The sequence below is a fragment of the Ctenocephalides felis genome, unplaced genomic scaffold, assembly GCF_003426905.1.
Source record: "Ctenocephalides felis isolate EL2017-DRISC unplaced genomic scaffold, ASM342690v1 CF-g0.4_SCAFFOLD_01886, whole genome shotgun sequence".
Lineage (NCBI taxonomy): Eukaryota > Metazoa > Arthropoda > Insecta > Siphonaptera > Pulicidae > Ctenocephalides > Ctenocephalides felis.
In genome coordinates this window covers 2,091,515-2,110,459 of record NW_020538040.1, presented here as the reverse complement: position 1 = coordinate 2,110,459, position 18,945 = coordinate 2,091,515, and the positions used below count along the sequence as shown (strand labels likewise).

General features: G+C 26.7%; 1 protein-coding gene across 1 annotated transcript in view; it reads left to right on the top strand.

The window, feature by feature from the left end:
* Nucleotides 1–18,945, top strand: part of LOC113378351 (glycosyltransferase 25 family member) — a 178,072-nt gene that overhangs the window by 147,135 nt on the left and 11,992 nt on the right. Inside the window, exons 8-9 of the mRNA XM_026618887.1 lie at nucleotides 861–935; nucleotides 3,106–3,163. Of these exons, the coding sequence (XP_026474672.1) occupies nucleotides 861–935; nucleotides 3,106–3,163 (133 nt within the window). The remainder of the gene's footprint in view (nucleotides 1–860; nucleotides 936–3,105; nucleotides 3,164–18,945) is intronic.

The following is an 18,945-nucleotide window of genomic DNA, read 5'->3' as shown; positions in this document are numbered from 1 at the left end:
ATATTTTAAAATTTTAATTTTTCAATTTTTTTTGTATTAGTTTTATGTTTTATCAAGATTTTGCACAACTTCGATTTTTGTATTAATTGATAGCGAACATGTGGTGTCGAAACGTAAACGTGTCGTTGTATTTTATTTTACATTATGATTTATGGGATACTGAAACTTTTAGAATAAAAATAGAAAAGTCGTATAAAAAATCGCAATTTATCTATGTGTGTGTGTGTGTGTGTGTGTAGTCAATTGTTTTTTTGTGAACGTTTTTCCAACGCGTTCAGAATATATCAAACTAATTTAAAAACAATATCTGTTCCTTTTTGTTCAGGTGATTTGTTTACCGAAGTGTTTTGTATTCAGAACGAACGAACAACGAGAAATTGATTTGTTTTTTGGTGAAAAAATATATATATATATATATATATATATATATATACATATATATACTATTTTTAAAAAAAACTTATCCAAAGTAACGAATTAATTTTAATAAATTTATAGTCTGAATACACGACTTAATTAAACATTTTAATCAAATCATAAAATTAGATTTTATGAGTATACCGAGTTGTTCTAGAGCCTTTTGTTGTTAGACAATGTTTCAGATTATTAAATTTATTACAATTTCGTCAAATAAACTATTGCATTTGCTCGAATAGTTTAAAAGTTACACAAGATGCAAGAGATGAATTTGTTCATACGGTGGAGCGATCTTGTACATTTAACCAAAAACTGAAATTACTAAATTTTTTTTTTAAGATATATAATATTTCGAATTGTTATTATTATTCATTGTATGGCTAATGTGTTATTATTCTAATATATAGTTTGTTGATAATAATTTTTTTATATTTTTGTTACAGGTCCCTGAACGATAGTTGCCTGGTCGAATTGGGTATAAGTTTTATGCCCGAATTTATTGACCCTTATCATAAAAGGTATGTATTGATTCAATACTAATTCTATTTAATAAAGAATCACAATAAATAGATAAGATGTCAGTAGAGTTCCTTTTTTGTAAGTGACATGCTCCTGTTATCAAACCTTGTTTTTTATATATAATATAACTTCCAGAAACAGGAAAATCTATTTGCTCGTCAGTAAAGTTTCTTTTAAATTCTAAATGTATAATTTTTACGTTTTTAAGTTTTAACTACTGATTTATTTTTGTAAATAGTGTTATTAACTAATTTAAAAAATATTTTTTTAATTGTTAATTTCTCTAATACATTTGCTTTTCAGTAGAGCCCTTTCTTAGAAACAAACTTTTACTCTTTTAACTTCCCGTAGGGTAAGTTATAGTAATCGTCCAAAAATCGAAATCAAAATTTTTACATTTCTCGACGTTTTGAAGGTTTCTGAACATTTTGGCATACTTCAGAAAAAATGGATGTGTGTGTCTGTGTGTGTGTTTTGTATGTCCGCAATTTTTCGTCAACGTTTTCGGGCGCACGGATCAACCGATTTGAATGGTTCAAAAAACATTCGATTCCTTTTGATAGGGAGATGTGCTGATTAGTTTTGGCAAAGGCAGGTCCAGCCGTTACGGAGATATGGAGCAAAGAGTGCAAAAAATAGAAAGCGAATTTTTGAGAGAACGGATCAACCGATTTGAATGGTTTAAAAAACATTCGATTCCTATTGATAGGGAGATGTGCTGATTAGTTTTTGGCAAAGGTAGGCCCAGAGGTTTCGGAGTTACAGAGCTAAATTTAAAAAAAATGGCTGTTTTGAGAGAACTAAGCGTCCGATTTAAATGAATCAAAGAACTTTCTGCTTTTTTCAACAAAACAATTGATTTTGGAAAAAAAAAATTTTTGATTCTAATTTTTTTCAAAAAAATTTTTTGTAATTTTGGACTAAAAAATTCAAAAAACACCCAAGCTAAGCACAGTCTAAGCGCCACTCTGGTACAAATGTTTACCCAAGTGCGTTTAGACTGTTTGTGTACTAGAGCACTTTTCCAATTTTTGTGAAAATTATTGAAAAATGTGAAAATGCCGCCAAGCTGAGCACAGTATAAGTGAAAATATCGCACAGAATTATTTGCAAATGCGTTTAGACTGTGACTATGCTGGAGCACTTTTTCAATTTTGTGGAAATTTGGCAACTATTTTTTTTTTTTGAAATTTGATTCGAAATGAAATGACGATTGTTAATGTTCTGGAGGTGATAAATTGATTTATTTATAATTAACTTTCCGTAGGGTAAGTTATAGTAATCGCACAAAAATCGAAAATGAAAATTTTTATATAACTTTACGTTTCAAAGGTTCTGAATATATTGGCATACCTTAGAGAAAATTGATGTATGTTGTGTATGTGTGTGTGTGCGTGCATTTGTGTGTGTTCAGATACAATTTTCGTCGACGATTTCGGGAATCGGGATGAAGCAATTTGAATAATTCAAAAACATTTTACTTGCATTATCAAGATGAAGATTTGATGAAATTTTTATGAAATTAGGTCTAGCGGTTTCAGAGATCTAGTAAAAAAGTAAAAAAAAATAACATTTGGCGGTCAACAATAATCATTAGACATTAGACATATGCACATCAAATTATCAGATATTTTATAGAGATTTTAACAATGAGTATACATTTTGTTAACATTCCTATGGGTCCGTACCAATGCTTATGCGTTAGACAGCGACGCGGCGCTTACGCGCTTCGATATTTAGTCTCTATGCATTAAAGCAGTACGATTGCTTTGAAAAAAAGTTCAGAATTTCCAAAATATTTCAAAATAATTTTTCAACAAAAAGTAAGTTTTTGTCAAAAATTTATATAGTTCCTCAAAAATCTATTTTTTTTAGAGTAAATTTTTTTAAAAAATGTTAATCTTTTCAAAAAAAAAATAATTTTTGGTACGGGAAGTTCCAGCAATTTGCCTTAAGGCACGATGCCATGCGCCCCACTAGTTAGATATTTAGATTTTAGATATTTAGATTATTCGTAGAAAATTTTTCTTCTTTTTATTTGAATATTTAATACTAAGTAACAATAATTTATCATATTTTACCTGATTTTATCTGATTAAAGTATATTTAGTTCTCTTTTAAAATTTGCTCGTCAGTAGAGTTCCTTTTTATAATAATTTTATTTTTCAGGCCGATGACAATGGGTGAAATAGGCTGTTTTCTAAGTCACTACAATATTTGGAAAGAGGTCAGTAGTAACAATAAATAAAACAAAGAAAAACTACAATATTTATCATCATTATTATTATTTCTTTTATACGAAATAAAAGAAAATAAGAGTGACAAATACGTTTGTGGGACTAAAATCGCCCCGATTAGTCCCGAACGACTAGTCCTCGTCCTCGGGACTGAATTATTGCCAGATGAGAATTTGTCATGATGAAGTTCGATGTCGCGGAAGTGTAGTGTACTACGTGCGGTGGAGCGATCTCCGCCGTAAAGAAATACATAGAGAAAATGAAAGTTATGCTTATCGGCAAGTTAGGGACTTCAATGGATCTTATTTTTCTTGTTTTTGTATTTTGCTCGTCAGTAGAGTCCCTTTTGTTCATAACGTCAAAACTTTGTCAGTGATAAAAGAGCATCGAAGATTATGTTCTTGTAACATTCTTTCTTGTTTTGTTTATATGTAAAATACGCCTGATCGTACCGCAAACAGATAGGCATATTATAAACTTTGTTACGGCAGAATTGCCCTATTTATTACTCTTTTTATTTTAGTAGTTTATTTTTTATTAATTTGCTACTTATTGAATATTCTACGCAGTTGAGTTTGTTTTGCAATTTTCTTTGCAAGTTTGCTTGTCAGTAGAGTTGTTTTCAATCCGTTTTTAATTTGCTCGTCAGTAGAGTTCTTTTTCAATCTGTTTTTTATTTGCTCGTCAGTAGAGTTCTTTTTTTGTCTGTTTTTATTTTGCTCGTCAGTAAAGTTCTTTTTCAATCTGTTTTTTATTTGCTCGTCAGTAGAGTCCCTTTTTGTTCTTTTATATTGCTCGTCATTAGAGTTCTTTAATTATGTTTTTTTATTTGCTCATCAGTAGAGTCTTTTTCAATCTGTTTTTATTTTGCTCGTCAGTAGAGTTCTTTTCAATTTCTATTTTTAATTTGCTCGTCAGTAGAGTTCTTTTTTAATTTAATCAATCGTTTTTAATTTGTTCGTCAGTAGAGTCCCTTTTTCTTCTTTTATATTGCTCGTCAGTAGAGTCCTCTTTCAATCTGTTTTTCTAATTTGCTCGTCAGTAGAGTCCTCTTTCAATCTGTTTTTTTATTTGCTCGCCAGTAGAGTTAATTTTTCTTCTTCTATATTGCTCGTCAGTAAAGTTCTTTTTCAATCTGTTTTTTTAATTTGCTCGTCAGTAGAGTCTCTTTTTATTTTCTAAATCAATAATAATCTATTCTGTAGAACAGAAGAAAAGGACTCTACTGACGTGCAAATTGATTATAGATCTCGAAGATAAAAAGGAACTTTAAAAAGGGAAAATTAAATAAGGACTCTACTATTGTAACACGTAAATTATTGACTGGTCATATGTAATCTGTGTTTTTTTCAGTTTGCTCGTCAGTAGAGTCCTTTTTTAATTTCTTTTTAATTCGCTCGTCAGTAGAGTCCTTTTTTAATTCCTTTTTAATTTGCTCGTCAGTAGAGTACCTTTTTTCTTCGGTTATAATTAATTTTCACATTTAGTTTGTTTGGCAGTATAATGTTTATTAATATTTTTGCATTTTGCTTGTCGGTAGAGTCCCTTTTTTATTTTCCCTCAGTAGCTTTTGATTATTTCTGCTTATGTTAGTAATTTTTTGTGCATCAAGAAAAGGAACTATACTTTCACGTTCAAGTTTTTGAATTGCTAGAATTTCTTTTCTTTTTTTAGTTTTCAAAGCAATATTTTACTCACATTTAATTTAACCTCATTAATTAAACTTTCCTTAGAAGTTTTTAAAAGTGGTGACTTAGCTAATTGTTTGAGATACGGTGGAGGACACTCCTTTGAATGTAAATGATTTCGTTTCTAATTTAGTGCAATGATGTCATATGAAATTAAATGACATAAAAAGCGAGTCGGACTCGCACTAAAAGCTTTCGGATTGTTTTTGTGAAAACAATAGAGAATTTGTGGACTGCGTATATTCAATTAATAAAACTGGGATATCTGTCAATTGCATTCGTGATTTTAGATATGTATGTATATATATATATATATATATATATATATATATATATATATAAATATCTGAGTGAAAAGAAGACTCTTCTAACGAACAAAACTCATTTTTTTATTCATAAAAACCTGAAGTTTAATTTCATTGGACGTAAAAGAGGACTCTACTGACGAACAAACTGAAAAATAAAGCAAAAGGGACTCTACTGACGAGCAATCTAAAAAAATAAGGCAAAAATTAACTCTACTGACGAGCAAATTAAAAAAAAAGTGACTCGATGGACAATTTATTCAATTTTATTCAATAATAAAATAGACTCTACTGACGATCGATCTGGGACAAAAAAGCACACTAAAGGTTAAAGGAAAATGGACTCTACTGACGAGCAAACAGAAAAGAAAAAGGAAAAGGGACACCACTAAAAATGAGATAAAAAGGACTTTACTATTGAAGTAAACAGGAAAAATGAACTCTACTGACGAGCAAACTACATAAGAAAATGAAAATATACTCTACTGACGAGCAAATTAAAAATTAAAGAAATAAGAACTCTACTGGCAAGATAAGAACTATACTGAAAGAATAAGAAAATGACTCTACTAACGAGGGAATAAAATATCGATCATGAGGACACAAAAGGGTCTCTACTGACGAGCAAATAAAATATTGATCTAGAAAACAGAAAAAAAACTCTACTGTCGAAGCAAACTGAAAAAAAAAACTACTGACGAGCAAACTGAAAAGATAAGAAAGAGGACTCTACTGACGAGTAAATAAAATATCGATCTTGAAGAGAGAAAAGAGACTCTACTGACGAGCAAATAAAATATCGATCTAGAAGACAGAAATAGGACTCTACTGACAAGCAAACTAAATATTGATCTAGAAAACTGAAAGAGAAACTTTACTGTCGAAGCAAACTGGAAAAAAATAAAAAGAAAACTACTGACGAGCAAATTAGAAGGATAAGGAAAGGGACTCTACTGACGAGCAAAATACATATCGATCTAAAATACAGAAAATGGACTCTACTGACGAGAAAATTGTATATCAATTTTGAAGACACAAAAGGGAATCTACTCACGAGCAAACTAAAAATTAAAAAAAAGGGACTCTACTGAAAGAATAAAAAAAATGACTCTATTGACTAACATACTAAATATCAATCTAAAAGACAGAAAAGGGACTCTACTGACGAGCAAAGTATAAGAACTATACTGAAAGAATAAGAAAAAATACTTTACTGACGAACAAATTAAATATCAATCTAGAAGACAGAAAAGGGACTCTACTGACGAGCAAATTAAATATCGATCTAGAAAACAGAAAAGGGACTCTACTGACGAGCAAATTGTAAAATTAGAATCTTTTTACTTGTATGGAACCCGATTAGTGTTTTGAGTTTCTTACTAAGATATTTGATTAGTGCTAGTCGAGACCTTTCATTTCATACTCAACATGCCTATATTTGAAGTAAAACTTCTTAGCTCATATTGGACGCGCTGCATTATTTATAATACGATAACTCGTTAGTGTGCATTAATTTATTAAATCATTTATAACTGACCAGCAAATATCAATCTAGAAACAGAAAAGGGACTCGGCTAACGAGCAAATTGAATTATAATAAATTTCTATTTATTACTAATTCTGTTATAATAATTGTCAGTCAATTTATATTTTACTTTGAGCACAATGTTGAATTTGAATTTTAACTCCATTTAAAACAGTTGACAGTTTTAATGGACTCCAGGGTGAAGTTTGCACAATTGTATAACCGTTTGAATTCAAATATTGAAATCTCGTAACTTGTTATTATATTATCATAATATTGAGATTTATTAGAAATACTTAATTTCTACTATACGACATATGAAAGAATATTATGAGATATTGCACTACTGTTAATTTATTATAATATATTTCTATTTATTACTAATTCTGTTACAATAATAATCAAATTTATATTTAACTTTGAGCACAATGTTTGAATTTGAATTTTGACTCCATTTAAAACAATTGACAGTTCTTAATCGACTCCAGGGTGAAGTTTGCTCAATTGTATAACCATTTGAATTCAACTATTGAAATCTTATAACTTCTTATAATATTAACATAATATTGAGATTTATTAGAAATACTTAATTTCTACTATACGACATATAAAAAAATATTGTAAGACTGCACTACAGTTTATTTATTATAAAGATTCATATTTATTACTAATTCTGTTACAATAATTAATAGATATTTATATTTCACTTTGAGCACAATGTTTGAATTTGAATTTTGACTCTATTTAAAACAGTTGACAGTTTTAATGGACTCCAGTGTGAAGTTTACACAATTGTATAACCGTTTGAATTCAAATATTGAAATCTAGTAACTTCTTATTATATTAACATAATTTTGAGATTTATTAAAAACACACAATTTCTACTAAACGACATATAAGACAATATTGTGAGATAGCACTACAGCTAATTTATTATAATGGATTTCTATTTATTACTGTAATTATCAGTGATTCATATTTTATTTCGAGCACAATGTTGAATTTGAATTTTGACTCCATTTAAAACAGTTGACAGTTCTTAATCGACTCCAGGGTGAAGTTTGCTCAATTGTATAACCATTTGAATTCAAATATTGAAATCTTATAACTTCTTATAATATTAACATAATATTGAGATTTATTAGAAATACTTAATTTCTACTATACGACATATAAAAAAATATTGTAAGACTGCACTACAGTTTATTTATTATAAAGATTCATATTTATTACTAATTCTGTTACAATAATTAATAGATATTTATATTTCACTTTGAGCACAATTTTGAATTTGAATTTTGACTCCATTTAAAACAGTTGACAGTTTTAATGGACTCTAGGGTGAAGTTTGCACAATTGTGTAACCGTTTGAATTCAAATATTGAAATCTAGTAACTTCTTATAATATTAACATAATTTTGAGATTTATTAAAAACACACAATTTCTACTAAACGACATATAAGACAATATTGTGAGATTGCACTACAGTTAATTTATTATAATGGATTTCTATTTATTACTATAATATTCAGTGATTTATATTTTACTTCGAGCACAATGTTTGAATTTGAAATTTGACTCCATTTAAAACAGTTGACAGTTTTAATGGACTCTAGGGTGAAGTTTGCACAATTGTGTAACCGTTTGAATTCAAATATTGAAATCTCGTAACTTGTTATTATATTATCATAATATTGAGATTTATTAGAAATACTTAATTTCTACTATACGACATATGAAAGAATATTATGAGATATTGCACTACTGTTAATTTATTATAATATATTTCTATTTATTACTAATTCTGTTACAATAATAATCAAATTTATATTTTACTTTGAGCACAATGTTTGAATTTGAATTTTAACTTCATAAGAGTTGACAGTTTTAATTCACTCGAGTGTGAAGTTTGCAGAAGAATTGTATAACCGTTTGAATTCAAATATTTAAACATAGTAACATATATGATAAATATAAAAATTAATTGAAATTATAGTGAAAAATAATTGAAATTAAATTTAAATCGAAGAAAAAAATGCGAGTTAAATATTTTGTAATAAATAAAATAAAATTTATTTTCTGGTGTTTTAGAGAACTGAGAGATATTTATTGAATAATATTTAGAATATTCTATTAATTTGAAAGTTTGTGGAAGATTTAAAAAAAAGAGTTTTATTTGGATTTTCTTTACCTAACACAATATATATCTATGTATATACATATATATATATATATATATATATGTGTATATATATATAAACATGTATATAAATGTATATTTATGGAGTATTTATGGGCCATATATAAAATATATGTATGCCATTTCAGTATATACATTGCTCTTTAGAACTTCTTCACCAAAAACAGCAGAATTGCTGTTTTGGCAACTTCTAGTCTTCATAAATCCACTCATAAATATATATATACATATATATATATATATATATATATATATATATATATATATATATAATATAATTTTTGGCAACTGACTAGAAAATCGCTTAGTGCTACATTTTCTGGTGTAAAATATTTCATTCGACAAATGATGAAAATTTTTTAATTATTATTATATTTAAGTATAAAATTATTTAATATTAATTACTTAATAAAACATGTCGCATTTTTAAGGCGACATGTTTTCTAAATAGATTCTAATGTTCGAAAAGATCCATGGTATTTTTTTATCGAATATCTGAGGGATAATTGAAAAAGGACTCTACTGACGAACAAACTTTTTTTATTCAATTTTGCACTAGAACATTAAAAAGAGAAATCTACTGACGAGCAAATTAAATGTAGACCTTGATGATGAAAAAGGACTCTACTGACGAGCAAACTTAATTTAGATCCAGAAAATAAAAAAAGACTACTGACTTGCAAAATTATTTTTGAATAAAAAAACAAGAAAGAAAAAGGAACTCTACTGATGAGCAAACTTAATTTTGATCAAGAATATTAAAAAAAGACTCTACTGACGAGAAAAATTATTTTTGAATAAAAAAACAAGAAAAAGGAACTCTACTGACGAGCATAGTTGTTAAAATATTTAAATTAAAAAATTTTAAAAATAATTCTACTTACGAGCAAATTAAACGTAGGCTTTGATGATCAAAAATGGACTCTACTGACGAGCAAACTTGATTTTGATCTAGAAAATAAAAAAGGACTACTGACGAGCAAATTAAATGTCTTGTAAAAAAATAATAAGAAAAGGACTCTACTTACGAGTAAATTAAATAACTAGATAGAAAATTAAAGAAGGGACTCTACTGACGAGCAAATAAAGTACCTCGACTTGAAAGTAAAAAGGGACTCTACTTAGGAGCAAATAAAATACCTAGATAGAAAATTAGAAAAGGCACTCTACTGACAAGCAAATAAAACATCTACATAGTAATTTAGAAAAGGGACTCTACTTACGAGTAAATTAAATAACTCGATAGAAATTTAAAAAAGGACTTTACTGACGAGCAAATTAAACATAGACTTTGATAACGAAAAAGGGACTCTACTGACTAACAAATTAAATGTATCAGAAAAAGATACTAAAAAAGGACTCTACTGACGAGCTAATGAAATATCTAGATAAAAAATTAGAAAAGGATTCTACTGACGAGCAAATTAAATATCTAGATAGGAAAAGTGAAAAAAATCTACCAACTAATTAATTTTGAATTCGGTTTCAATCTTATTTTCTAGTTTGCTCGTCAGTAGAGTTCCTTTTCTTCTTATCGTATTTACGAAAAAAAAAATCTATTAAGACATATTTACTAATAATTTCCAAACTGTGTTTGTCAGTGGCGAATTGCTGTATTTAATATTGAACAAAGTACTCAACGCTCTGAAGTTGTACCCAGTTGGTACTGTCAACTCTTCTTTCCGTTAACATTTAAATTTAAATTTGAATTCATGTATTAAATTTATACAATAATTTTCTTATTGCTTTTTTTACACAAATTGATTTAATTGTAGATTTTTCTTTTAATTGTTAATAATTATTAAAAATAATTTATAATTATAATTCAATGAAATATAAAAATATTTTAAAATTGAAAAATAAAATGTAAAATTACTTTAAGATAAAAAAAATCGAGTAGTTGACATATTCTACAACCATTTAATTTATTTTATCTGTTTGTGATTAATAATTGTCGATAATTATTACCATTGAAAGTTATTCGTGCGTTAATTGTTATTTCGCAACACCAAACCCACATTCGCAAATTTGTGCGAATTTGTACAAATTCTCTTAACGAAGTTAATTCGGTTTAATAATTAAATCGGATGTCGCTTTGTTTCTGATCAATTATGATATATATGTTCTCGCTTGAAAAAACATTTATTTCGATAATAGACTTATGCTATAACTCGAATTTTTGAAAAACAAATCATATATATTTTTTAATTGAGAAAAAAATTAATCGAATTTATTATGAAAAAATTTTCAGGTGCATTCTGAATGTTTCATGTAGATCTTTTTAATTTTCAAAAAAAGAACTTGTTTTCGAAATTTGTATACAAGTTTACGATTTTTACAAAAAAATACATCAATATTTGCTAAATATATAACATTCTAAAACCAAAATTATAACTCGAAATTTTTATATAAAAATTTTATAAAAAATTTTTTTATCGAAAATCCATTTTTATTTTATTAATTAAAATCAAATCTGTTAAATACGAATAAATTTGTTAACGAATTATTAAAGAAGTAATTTTTATTCGAATTAAAAAAAATCTATAATTAAAAATGTATTTTATTAAAATGATTATTATAATTTGCAGGCGTCATCTATGGACTACAATTTGATAATGATCCTAGAAGACGATGTCAGATTCGAACCTTTTTTCAGACAAAAACTCCAAGCGATTTTGAGAGAAATTCAACAGAACAATGTCGAATATGATTTACTGTAAGTATATATTATATATATATATATATATATATATATATATATATATCGATTACTGCTTTTATTAACAATTTTGATTGTATTAATAACATATATTCATTTTTTGTACTCTTCGTACTTAAAATATAAAACCTTATATAACAATACACTATATTGAAATTAATAAACAAATCGAATGCATTTTGAACTATTAAAATCGCTCCAACCACTTCTGAAATATCTCAAATGTATATTACACAAATTTAAGTAAAAATGAATAAATAAAAATATTCCCTACGGGAAGTTAAAAATATAAATATAAATATAATACAAATAAATATAAACATAAATATAAATATAAATATAATACAAATAAATATAAATATAATACAAATAAATATAAATATAAATATAATACAAATAAATATAAATATAATACAAATAAATAAAACACAAATATAAATATATAAAATATATTCATAAAAGTCTATCCTGCACGTTCGAATCACGCGCCTCGACCGAACATCTTAGACTTAAACCTTAAATCGCAAAACATAATCTATAACCTTCCGCGTGCTCAATCCATATACGAAAGTTCTAAGGGCGTCCTTGACACTTTAAAACATAGACCGATATTGTTTTTAAACATTGTTTTAACAATGTTTTGGAATATGTTTGAAGAAGTATTTGAAAATGATTTTGGGCCTATTGGCAAATTGCTGGGTGAATAATATACATTGAAAAAAATACTTTTGATCTAACTAAAAATAAGACCAAAACGAAACGGGACTCTACTGAGGAGCAATCTAATAATGGAAATAAGAAAAAGTGACTCTACTGACGAACATACTAAAATAATGGAAAAAATGGGCTCTACTGATGACTAAATTAAAAATTAGATAAAAAAAGAAACTCTTCTGACAAATAGACTACAAATATAAGAAAAAAGGGACTCTACTGGGTATAAAATTGAGAATTAAATGAATCTCTACTGACCAGCAAACGAAAAATATAATCAAAAAGGAACTCTACTGACAAGCAATCTAATAATAAATGGAATTTTCGACGCGAGCAATAAAAATGGATTCTGTTATTCAGTTTGCTCGTCAGTAGAGTTCTTTTTGTCTTCGTCTAATGACTTTTTTCACTAATTTCTTTCCGATGTTATTGTCTCTAATTTTGCTGGTATATTTTAAAAAATATTATTTATATTGATTTTAATTTCACAGTCTCTATTTTGTATATTGCGTTATATTTAACTTATAAATATATAAATAAATTTAGTCAGTAATTAAATGTCAGTAGAACCCTTTCTTCTAATCTAATATACTGTATTGTTTTGAAAGTATGTAATACTTTGCTCGTCAGTAGAGATTTTTTCTAATCATCATTTTTGATATTTTACTTGGTTGTCAGTAGAAACCTTTTCTAATTATCTGTCTACATCAAAAATAATTTTGCTCGTCAGTAGAGTCCCTTTTTTATTTTCTAATTTTTCTTTGACATAGTTTATTTTCTTTTCATCAGATTCCATTTTTTATCTTTTAGATATTTAATTTGCTTGTCAGTAGAGTCCCTTTTTTCGTTTTTATTTTCTTGTATTATATGTCGAACTATATTTTGTCGTCGGTACAGTTTCTTCTTCCGATTTTAAATTTGTTTGACATTGTTTAGACATTTTATGAAGTTATTCGCTAAATTTTAATTTTTTGTTTTGGGAGTCGATTCATTTCTTTTGCCTAAAGGCAAAATGCCACTTATAACTAGTTTGTAACAGTAAAACAGCTAAATATTGTAATTAAAAAAAATTTAAACTGTTAAAACCGCTTCAACCATTTTTGAAATATCTCTGAAGTAAAAATGAAGTCATAAAAGTCTATTCTACACGTTCGAATCACGCGCCTCGACCGAACACCGTAGACTTAACTGTAAAATGTCAAACAAAATCCTTAACACGCTGCGTGCTCGATCCGTATACGAAAGTTCTAAGGGCATCCTTGACACCTTAAAACATAGACTGATATTGGTTTTTGAACATTTTATTAACAAAACATTTTGAATATTTTGAAATATGTTAAAAAAAGTATTTTAAAGTAATTAACAATTAAATATTGTTTTATATTTTGTAAATTTATTTATTTCTTTTCTAGTTATATTGGAAGAAAACGTTTATTGGAAAATGAGGAGCCCTACATCGAAAATTCAAGACTTTTGGTAAAGCCAAGTTATTCTTATTGGACTTTGGGGTACATTTTAACAAAATCAGGGATTCAAAAACTGTTAAAGGCTGAGCCTTTGAAAAATATGGTGCCTGTCGATGAGTATTTACCTATTTTGTTTGATAAACATCCCAGGTAAGAGAGAAAATGAAATATTATATATATATATATATATTTATATATATATATATATATATATATATATATGTTAATTGTCTATTATCTAGGGATGCCTGGAAAACCCATTTCCCCGATAGAGACCTCATAGCCCTGTCGACAGCGCCTCTACTGGTGTACCCGACGCACTACACAGGCGAACCGGGTTATTTCTCGGATACCGAAGACTCGAACATCATTCCTGATAATCTGATTTTGAATAATAATATTAACGAAGACAACCAGAACAAGTTTATAAGTGATCCTGGTGTTAAGGACGATTTGTGACGAAGTCTACTGACGACGATACATATCTGTATTACATAATCTCTAATAATTGGGTAAATAATCAAATATTATTACATATCTATATAATATAATATATATATATATATATATATATATATATATATTATTATATTTATAAAGATTTATATCAATTGACTGGAACAATTTTTATTAACGTTGTGCATTTGTGATTTTTTTATTGACCCCTATATGGGTTTATGTGCCAAATTTTTATTGCCAATCGATTATTATTACTGTTAATTAAATTTAATAATTGTTTAGTCAAATTATTGTGACGTCAGTTCACAAAAAAGCCATGACAATGCCAAATAGTAGATTTAGTTAAATGTGTTCATGGTGATGCCATATTTAGAGTTAGTAGAGTCCTTATATCTATATGATATTTGAATAGTGCTCGTCGAGACCTTTCATTTGATACCCCACATGCCTATATTTGAAGTAAAACTTCTAAACTCGTATTTGACACCGAGTTCTGCAACCCATTAGTTTACTTTTCACAATATCTTTTGTAACTTTTGAACCGTTGGTCCAAATTGAACGAAATATTCGGCAAAATTGTGCTAAATTAAATTATCTACAATATTTTTTCATATAGTTTTACTCTACAGCAACTTTGTATACTTTCAATGACAAAAATGCACGTTGCTTATTAAATAAATATGATATTCGTTACCCTGTTGATTTGTAGAGTATGTTACAATGATATTTGGATAGTGTTCGTTGAGACCTTTCATTTGATACCCCACATGACAGGATTTGAAGTAAAACTTTTTAACTCGCATTTGACCCTCTGTACTATATATAGTACGCAGCTTATATACAGCACGGTTTTATCTTGTAACTCGTGTAACTTTTGAACGGTTCGTCCAAACTAATTGCAATATTCGGCAAATTTGTTTAAAATTGAACAATCTACAATATTGTCTAATATCATAATGACTTACAGCAACTCTGTATACTTTAAAATAGCATTTGAAACGCAACAAATTTTCAGAGTGCAAAGTGTACTAGTTTCCATACAAACTAAGATTTGTCAAAGATTTTTTTCATACAGTGTACACTGATATCTGGGTTTGGAATGCAGTATACTTGGTGCAGATTTTAGTTTGAACGCTTGTAACTTCTAAACCATCTGTTTAATGTAAATGGTACCTTCGGCAAATTTGTGGGAAATTAAATAATCTAAAATATTGTCTAACATTATGATGACCTACAGCAACTCGGTATACTCTAAAATGCATTTGAAAACATATCACGAGTACAACTTTGCGTCCGCCGTTATTGTATAGAATTCGCTTTGTAAAAACGGCGGAAGCAAAGTTGTACGCATAATATATTTTTAATCATTTTATGTAACATCAGGCGACAGGAGTTCAAATAAGTCAATTTAAATTCGTATATTCTAAAGTTTTTGTATAATACCAATGATTTTTTTTAAAGATTGACAATATTGGGTAGATTTTATTATATCATCATAGTTATCCGGACTCTACTAATTAATTAAATATTAGTAATTAGTTATTAAGTTTTATATTGATCTGTAACAAAAGTGCCTTTTATACTTATATATCAAAAATATCATTAATTATGTTGTAAAAACTGAAAATCGTTTTTTATATGAATGTAGTGCAATACGATTGTGAATTTTTTATTGAAAATAAAAACATTGACGATTATTATATTATGATGCAGCTGGAATTTTTTATTTGCAACATTTTCAGATACCTTGCAACAGTTATAAATAAATATTTACTTACTTTAGTCATATAAATAATTTATTTGTAAATCCAATTGCAATTATAATCAAAAAATTAACAAAATCATGTGAAATATAACACCAAGTCGAAGAATATTATAATTAAATTTTGATGATAACTAATAATAATGACATTAGATTATTTTTCAGCATTTACACACCTTTTTTATATTTAAAACATTTGGAAAATGGATATTTCAACAAAATTTGACATTTAAATTTAGCGGGCATTCATTGTTCGAATAACTTCACACTAGTGCCGACACTATATTTTGTTGAGGCGTCCATCTTTGACAGCTCGAACTGTCACTTTATATTTCACTCATTTATTTCACTTAATTTTATGCAACAAATATTTATTTATTTAATATAAATATATAAATATATGAATAAACAAATGTAAATAAAGTATAAAGTGATAACATAAATTGCATTAATAAACCGTTTACCCAAAAATTGAATTCAATATTTGAATTTACCGCACTTCAAATTTCACTAACTTCACACTACACAAATATTATCGAGGCGTCCATCTTTGACAGCTCAATATGTCACTTTTACATTTACTCCGCACTTCTTTACAACAATTATTTATTAATTAATATTGTTTCTGCAGTTTCCAGTTGTGCATAATTATCAAATTAATATTATAAATTGTGGTAAAAAAATGTCGACCGATCCTGCTTTTATAGCTCGGCTTATAACTCCACAAAATCGAGAAACAAATCGAGCAGCTTGCAAAAAGTGTGGTTATGCTGGACATTTGACGTTTCAGTGCCGAAATTTCTTAAGAGTAAGTAATTAATAGATAAATAGACTAATAAATAATAAATATGCAGTTTTTCGAATGATTTTTATGGGTTAAAATTATATATTGTGTGTACAAATTTCACATTGTCATCAAAGCGAAGGAACCACCTTCGACTTAGTTTATTTGCAATAAACTATATCTACATTTTTAATGCAATAAATAAATTTTAAAACTCATAATTAAAGCTTAGAATAAACGTATAATAAAGTGTAATTGTTCATATATAAATCTTTATATATATATATATATATATATATATATATATATATATCTCTTATATTTATACATAATTCATTTCCATAATAGGTTGATCCTAATAAAGACATCATTCTCGATGTGAGTAGTACGAGCAGTGACTCCGATCAAAATTATGTAACACCGTTGACCGATTTGAGAGAGAAAGAACTTCGAGAGAAACTGAAAGAGAAATATAAAGCGAGGAAATTGGAAAAAGGAGAAAAAAAAGAAAGAAGAGCAAAAAGAGGAGCGACAGGAAGAGGTAATTAAATTTAAGATACTAGATGTTTTCATATTTTGTAGAAAATTTAACAGATTTGTAGAGAATTTAATTAGCTTTCTAATGATATATAATATTATATATTTGCCCAACAAATTTTGGTAATATAAAAGTTAATATAAAAATGTATTCGAAGGCTAACTGAACTTTAAAGTTTACGTATTTTTCCTGATTAATATTGTTCGTGAAGTTTTTAACGTTATATACAGATTTGTAGAGAATTTTATTACCTTTCTAACGATATATAATACTTATAATATATTTAAGTAAATTTAAACAAAATAAATATAAATATATATCGCGAACATTTATTATAACTTGAACTATTTTAAAATTAGCGCTGTCAAGCGTCCATGTTGCATTTGGAACTGTCAAGTAGACATTTTGTATTTGCAACTGTCAACACGATAATTTCAAATTTTTTTTTGTTAATGATTTTTGTTCAAAATTTTGTCTTTCGAAAAAAAATGTAATGAATTTTTTTCGATTTTTTTTATAAAACATGATTTTTTTTCCTAAAATTTTTGGTAATAATTTCAAAATTTTGATTAATAATTTTAAAATTTTTTTGTTAATGATTTTTGTTCAAAAATTTTTTTTTCGAAAAAAAAATTTTAATGAATTTTTTCAATTTTTTTTTTATTAAAAACATGATTTCTTAAAAAAAATTTTGGTTAATAGATTTTTTCAATTTGTTATGAACTATGTCCATAATTTTGTTTCATTTTTTTTCTAAAATTTTTTATTTCCAAAATTTTTTTCCCAAATTTATTTTTTGCGATTTTTTTTCTCACATTTCTTAAATGATTTTTTTGTAATTTTTTGTTATACACTTCTGTCCTCGTTTTTTCTAAATTCTTTTGTTTGCATTTTTTTTTTAAATTTTCTTTTTCAATATTTTTTTTTTAATGATTTTTTAAAAATTTTTGTTTCAAATTTTTTTTGATGATTTTTTTCAAATTTGTTTATGAATTAATTGTCCATGACTTTTTCCATTTTTTTTTTTCGCAATTGATTTCTCCCCAATTTTTTTGTTTGAAATTTATTTTTCATTTTTTGTAGTGAATTTTTCCAAATTTTTTATGGACTATTAAATTTCTTATTGTACATGATTTTTTTCCAAATTTTTTTTCAAAATTGTTTTTTCTACTTTTTTATTAATGATTATCATTACCCATAATTTTTTTCCAATTTTTTTTCAAAATTTTTTGTTAATGAATTTTTTATTTTTTTGTGGGCTTGATTTTTTTCCAAATTTTTGTTTCCTAAATTTCTTTTCTCGAAAATTTTTGTTTGTGATTTTTTTGCAAAATTTTTTTTGTTCAAATTAATTTTCCAAAAAATTTTTGTTGACGAATTTTTTCAAATATTTTTAGTGACTGTTGTCCATTATTTTTTCCAATTTTTTTTTTGATTTTTATTTTTGTTCGAAATTTTTGTGTTAATGAATTTTTTCAAAATTTTGTTTTTTGAAATTTTTTTTAATGTTATTATGGACTATTTTATGAAAAATTTTGGTAAATTAAAATTTGGGGGAAAAAAACTTGGAAGAAATTTGTTTAGAAAAAATTTTTGGGAAAAATTTTTGGG